At 38.4% G+C, this 7,500-nt stretch overlaps 1 protein-coding gene across 5 annotated transcripts in view; it reads left to right on the top strand.

Moving 5' to 3' along the window:
* Positions 1 to 7,500, top strand: part of LOC138866212 (uncharacterized) — a 201,026-nt gene that overhangs the window by 172,494 nt on the left and 21,032 nt on the right. For 3 of the 5 annotated variants that reach the window (XM_070138265.1, XM_070138267.1, XM_070138263.1), the window contains 2 exons: positions 2,240 to 2,494; positions 5,763 to 5,929. In XM_070138265.1, coding sequence (XP_069994366.1) covers positions 2,240 to 2,494; positions 5,763 to 5,929 — 422 coding nt within the window. Of the gene's footprint in view, positions 1 to 1,075; positions 1,100 to 2,239; positions 2,495 to 5,762; positions 5,930 to 7,500 lie in introns of all 5 variants that reach the window. The other 2 variants (XM_070138264.1, XM_070138266.1) reach the window with 2 other exon arrangements.

Below are 7,500 nucleotides of genomic sequence, written 5' to 3'. Positions count from 1 at the left end.
TATAAACATACACACACAGATACACACACCCGTACACACAAAAATGCACACAACACGCAAGTAAGCATTAACACATATTCATACAAGTGCAGAAACACATACACACACATACACCAATATACAGACATATTTTACACACAGATGCACAAGGAAATACACATATACAAGCAGGTGCACAAACAAACTTACACATATACACAGATCCACAAAGAAATACGCACACAAATTCACACAGGTATGCAAACAACTACACACATACATACACGAATACGCAAACAAAAACACACGCATGCCTATATAGATAAACAAACACAGATATACACATACACATGTGCACATGCAAACACACATGCACAAACACGAATAAGCACAACAAATACACAAACATACAGACGCAGACATACACAAATACACACATACAAAAAAGACGCACACAGATAGAAATACCAAGCATAAAACAGACAAATAAACAAACACACACACACGCACGCACATAAAAAATACATATATACACACGTAAGAGAAATACACAGAAAAAAAATCAGTTAGGCTTTAAATATCCAGATAGACATAGCTTTGTAAATTCTTAGAAATCCACACAGACATTTTTATTAGTCAAACACAAGCCCTATGACCCATTTTCGAAAAAAAAAAAATAATACAAATAGATGTTCATGACCCATTTTCGAAAAAAAAAAATATAAATACAAATAGATGTTCATGCCGATGCGTCTATACATCCATAACCTACAGGTATGTATGAATGTAAGTGCTTTGTACACATGACTGCGTATGTGCGTTTTCATACATTCTGCATACATCTTTTTTTATCTTCATTCTTATCCTTATCCCTTCACACTGGACAAAAAAGTAGTATTAAACTCCTTTTATATTGATAAAAAACCACTAAACTTTATTTTTAGTAAGATTAAAAAAAAAAAAAAAGAATATGCAATATTTTCTTTCTGCCATTTCTGTTATGATATGCATTTTTTATATATGCTATTGTTTGTTTTACATATATGATCCCTTAAATACACAGTCTAGTTTAATTGTTTATGTTTATGCTGCATAGCGAAACCTCCCGGGGGAAGGAGGGGTAAGGCCAGATGTGTCACCGCCACCGTACTCTTTGGCTTTCTAATGATGAATATCCCCTCTTTATCTCTTCCTTGACCGCCTTGTCACCAGCTGGGTTCTCGCGCCGGGCTGATGACGACTCCAGGGTCACAAGTCGACGCTTATCAGCCAGTCATCGGTCTCGTTATTACCGTTTGTGGGGAGATGGGTCGATTGGGTTCAGAAATCGCTTCGTTTTTGTTTTTTTGGATGTCATAATTGTAAAGATTGTTTTTTTTATTATTTGTTTGGTCCATTGGATTTGTTTTAATGGAATTGGAGGAAATTTAAGAGTTTAAAGTCAGATTGGCTAATAAATGAGATGAATCGTTGACTTTATTTTCTCTCTGTGCGTACATACAGTCGACTTCTATCCACCAACTGAGCTAATATCGTAGACTTGTTGACCTGCGCTGATTGTGTTAATGTTGTCTACTACACGATGTACTGTCCATTCCTGGATTGCATTACACTCACTTATTTTATTGGCTGCATTTTATACTCTATCATTATGTTATTTTTTCCACATTAATTCTCCTGGCCCAGAGCCGAACACATTTGACATTTTTTTGCGTCTGATGGGATTCTTCTCCCTGAACTTGCCGCCAAATACACCCTGCTGTCTCTTTGTATCTAACACTGGTTTCGTGTGTACTTGTGCCACCTTTAATGCAGTTATGATTCAGGCATGGTGTTGATTTCCCTCTATTTCAAAGCTACATGTATCCTGTATCGTAAGGCGTGAAGATAATTGTGTGTAGTAGAATATGTCAGAGCAGTCTTTGAATGGAGTCTTTAAGCTAATCACTCTTTGTGTCACTGAGGCAAGTCGTTAAGTTAGATTTCAAGACTTAAAAAAACAAAAAAAAAGCTTTAAAAACTTAAATCGAAGTCCCATTGATACAGTTTCAGCTAAAGTGCCTTTGTCTCAGCATCAGTTCATGAGAATATAGCCCCAGTCCAGAGTCTCAAAAAGAGAGAGAGTCAGTCACCTCACAGTCCCCCTAGAGTCCAGAAGAGTCAGGCAGTCAGGCGTAGGACCCCCGTGCATGCCCGCGACGGCCCCGAGGCTCCGCCATGCTCCCTCGCTCGTAAAATCTCTCCGAAACCTCCCGGCCAGGTCTGCCCACGCCACTCCGGAGCCCCCGCGCCTCGCCCAGGACCTCCCCGCACGTGTCGCCGGCAGCGTCGCCCAAGCACTCGCCGGTGACGTCCCCGCGCGCGCCCAAGCACGGAGACACGCAGGGGTGCGCCCACAGGTGCGTCCACGGCTACCTGTGCGGGCGGGTGTCTCTCCTGCACGTGTCGGTGGTGTGCGTCCTCCTCGGGATCACCCTGCTGGTGGTGGGCCTCGTGCAGCTGGCACCTGGCGCAGGTGAGTAATGGCTCGAGGTCAACCTTCGAGTTGCTAAAAAAAAAAAAAAAAAAAAAAGTAGAATAGATAAATAAATAAATAAATAAATAAATAAAAGAAAAAAAGAAAAAAAAATAAAAGAAATAAAAAAAAACAGAGGGTTAAGGGAAAGGTGGGAATCGGAATAATTAATGATAAAGATGAATTAGAAGATACGTCATCTATTGGCCACACGTTCGATTCAAATATCCCCCCACTATTATGAAATAAAAAGTAATATATATATATATATATATATATATATATATATATATATATATATATATATATATGATTGACCACTGAAAAAACTATCAATATACAAAAAAAGAAAAAAAGATCGAATATCAGAGCTCGAAAAAAAATCCCCTTGATGTACAGTGAAAGATCAGACACAAATACAAATACAATGAATAAATGAATAAGTAAAAAATGGCCACAGAAATCCAACGAAGGTGCCACGAGAGCCGCTTTGTCAGAGGCACTGTGGCACTTCCGCCTCCTCCTGCTGCTACTGCTGCTGCTGCTCCGCCTCCAGGAGTCGAGTGCCAGAGCCTTTTTGGTTTTATTTTTAAGAGTCCGAAAAAAAGCTTTTGAAAATTTTATCTCGGTCAATTTTTTTTTTTTTTATCTTTTTTTTTTTTTTTTTTTTTTTTTTTTTTTTTATCTAAGCCTATTTTGCACGTTGTCGCAATAATGCTCTCTTTTTTTTTTCTAGATTAATTCGGACAAAAGTGACAGTCCTGAATTAATGTATAATTTACATTACTCTTTTTTTTAACAGAGTAAAAGTATTGAAGAGAACAAATTGCCTATGGCATGTCGGCGAGCCTATGATATATTTCATTATTCTTTTTTTTTTTTTTTTTTTTTTTTTTGGGGGGGGGTGGGGCGGTAAAGTCAGGGAAAGAATATATTGAATGTTATTTGATGAACTTTTTTTGACGTTTCTCCTTACAAATTATTTACATATTACTTTATATTACTTATTTACGCATATTTACACACATTCACATAAACACACACACTTATACGCGGACACACGCACATAAACACGCGCGCGCTTACACACACACACACACACACACACACACACACACACACACACACACACACACACACACACACACACACACACTCACTCACTCACTCACTCACTCACTCACTCACTCACTCACTCACTCACTCACTCACTCACTCACTCACATAAACACATAAACACACATTCTTACACACACTTAAACGTTTACACACACACACACATACTTAAACACCTACACACTTACATACACACACTCTTACACATACTTAAACGCTTACAGACACACACATACACACTTACATACACACACAAACACACACATTCTTACACACACTTAAATACTTACACAAACACACACACAATCACCAATATTTTTTCTCACAGATAATCACATTAAAAATATATCAATACCTTTTTTCTCATTTCCTGCCAGCGCTGCCATGTCTTGTGACTATTTCCGCGCTACAGTTATCCGTTTCAAATTAGATCGGACATGAGATTATTGGAAAACATGACATCTGATAAATCTCATGCAAAGGAAAATTACTTTCTGATGTCCAGTGATTCGTGAATATTTAAATGCAATTTAGTTGGACTCTTATGTGATGGAGAAGCCACGGTGATTGGACGAAATCATTGTATTTAATGGAATGGAGTATTTTGATTTTGATAGGCCTATGTAACGTTGCTGTGATAGACTGTGATAGGAGATATTCGTTAATTAGTAAACACAGTGATAAGATAGAACCATTGAATTTAATGAAATGAAGTATTTTAGCTTTGGCAAAATATAAGATATTCGTTGAATAGTTAACAAAGTTATAAGCCAGAACCAGTGTATTTAATGGAATTAAGTATTTTGACCTATGTTACGTTACTGTAATATGAGATATTCGTTAATTAGTAAACAGTGATAAGATAGAACCATTGAATTTAAAGGAATGAAGTATTTTGGCTTTGGCAAAATACGAGACATTCGTTGAATAGTTAAGAAAGTTATAAGCCAGAACCATTGAATTTAATGGAATGTATTTTGACCTATGTTACGTTACTGTAATATGAGATATTCGTTAATTAGTAGACACAATGATAAGATAGAACCATTAAATTTAATAGAATGACGTATTTTAGCTTTGGCAAAATACGAGACATTCGTTGAATAGTAAAGGCGGGAGCTCTCGAATAGTTTGCTATCAGGATCCGTCAATTGATATTAGTGTTTCGGTATAAACTGGCCTGTGATGGAAGCTGTCAATCAGTCAAGTTTGATGAGGTGGGGTTGCTGGATTCCCGGGATTGTCGGAGTGTTTGGGTCTGTGTAAAGAAATTGGGGATACGTGTGTATTTGTTTTGAATATTTATAGAGCGTGCGGGTTTATATGATTTGTTTGGTCTAGTAGAGAAAAAAAGGATGAATAAGAACATGGGAATAATATGAAATAAAATAGATAAGCAGATAAGTTAATATTCCAGTATCACCCCATCACATATCGAAACATTTTCAGTCCCAGAGACAAACGGATAACAAAATAAAAAATGAATAGATAACGTTTTCTATAAGTGGATTTATCGTCAATTATCGGAGGTCGTTCGCCTATAATTCCCGACGTGGCGTTCCTGGATTTCGAGGGGGAGGGGGAGGGGGGGGGTGGGGGGGACTTCGCTCCTGTGACGGACGCTGGCACAAAACTATCTCATTTGTATGTAAATCAACCTCCATAGCGGGTGTGCTGTTGACGCCAGCTATCAGCCGGAAGTATACAATGATTTATTGGCGATTGTATAATGATTATACAATGATGATGTATAATGAATGTCTGGATTGATTATGATCTTGTATGTCTAATTTTAAACCCGTTCACGTGTGTCTTTTGTCTTCTTTGTTGTGATACATTTTACACATGGTCTTCACTGAATGTCTGTCTGTATTTCTTAGTATTGTCCTAATGCTCCTTGTATAACGCAACTCACTTTGTGAAGTGATAATCTTTTGTGTAATGTCTGCTGTTTGCATACTCTGTCTGCTGGTCTTGTCAGTGTAGTTACATAATGCTAAAGACTCAAAGCTGTATGTTCACCTTTAATATGCTCCGCCTTTCTTCACAACACTCCTAGCTCTCTGTTTCTCTCTCTCTCTCTCTCTCACTCTCCTTTGCAACTTCCGTGTTTTGTTTATAGCAAGTACTTCATGTGCAACCTACATTGCAGCCCACGTGACTGACCGTGGCCTCCCTGCAGGGTCCGGAATCAACAAGTACGCCATCATAGCAGCCGGGACGGGGTTCCTGGGCCTCGGTTTCCTCTTCCTCATCCTCCTGTGCGCCTGCCAGAAGAACACACACAGGCGACGAAGGCCACCGCCACACCTGATCCAGGTAAGGCGTCTGCCCTTCTTGCTTGGAGATGGGTTTGGCTGCGGGTCCTCAGTCACGGGTTTTATTATAGAAAGAAGGAAAATTGGGAGTACTTTTTTCAAGCAGACAAGAAAAGTTTTCTAATACTGGTTATAGAAAGTCGTTCATGATAAGTACAAAGTAGAGTTATAGTTTTAAGTCGTTCATTATAAGAACAAAGTAGACTTATAGTTTTAAGTCGTTCATGATAAGTACAAAGTAGAGATAGTTTTAAGTCGTTCATGAAAAGTACAAAGTAGAATTATAGTTTTAAGTCGTTCATGATAAGAACAAAATAGAGTTATAGTTCTATGAGAAGCAATTTGTTTGTCATGCATCCCCTCGCACGCAATCACCTCCCTTGCCCAGCTGAATTGTAAACGGCATTGCAATCACCAAGCGAGGACGAATAACAATTATAGATTTCCAATAGACAACAGAAGTTTACTCCATACCTGTTTGTTATTTACAATCCATTACTGTTAACGATGCAGACATTTTCCCATCCCAGGCCTCAGGAATATGATTCACATTTAATGCTTGTATTTTATTGAAATATTTGTGATTACATGATTGCAAAATTTATCCTGTGGTATTTTATCTGAATTGATTGACCTTTTTTTTCATTGAGTTTGCTTTTTAGATTAAGATTATGAAATATTCTGATTGCCACCCTTTCGATTCAATATATTAATCTCTATATTTCTCTTTAATGATGTCTAATCTCAGTTGCATACCGTAATCTGTTTTAAAATCAAAGAATTGGCCTCTTGATTATGTTTTTTTTTTTTTCTTTCCTTTTTTTTCTGTTTGACGAAGGAGAGGCGAAGGAAAAGGCCGACAGACTGGAATATGTTGTGAGGGATCAGGGTCATTGGTCACGGATCTTAGGTCAAAAGGGACGGGGGATTTTGTCTTTCAGGAGGGATTTAGGAAGTTATTTGTTGCACGCACACAGACAAACACACACACACCATATACACACCTCACAGTAACACACATACACACGCACGCACACGCACACGCACACGCACACGCACACGCACACACACACATATTAACACATTAACACACACACACACATTAACACACACACAAACAAATAAGCACACACAGACACACACCATATACCATATACACACCTCACATTAACACACACCATACAAACACACACACACACTATATAAACACCTCACATTAACACACACACACACACACACACACACACACACACACACACACACATACACACACACACACACACACACACACACACACACACACACACACCATGTATCATATACACACCTCACATTAGCACAGACACACACACACACACACACACACACACACACACACACACACACACACACACACACACACACACACACACACACACACACACACACACATATACACACACATATACACACACATATACACACACACACCAATTACCATATACACACTTCACATTAACACACACACACACACACACACTATATACACAACTCACATTAACACACAAAACACACATATACACACACCATACA

The sequence above is a fragment of the Penaeus vannamei genome, chromosome 24, assembly GCF_042767895.1.
Source record: "Penaeus vannamei isolate JL-2024 chromosome 24, ASM4276789v1, whole genome shotgun sequence".
Classification (NCBI taxonomy): Eukaryota; Metazoa; Arthropoda; class Malacostraca; order Decapoda; family Penaeidae; genus Penaeus; species Penaeus vannamei.
Note: the sequence above shows the minus strand (reverse complement) of the source record. Positions and strands in the feature narration are given on the sequence as shown.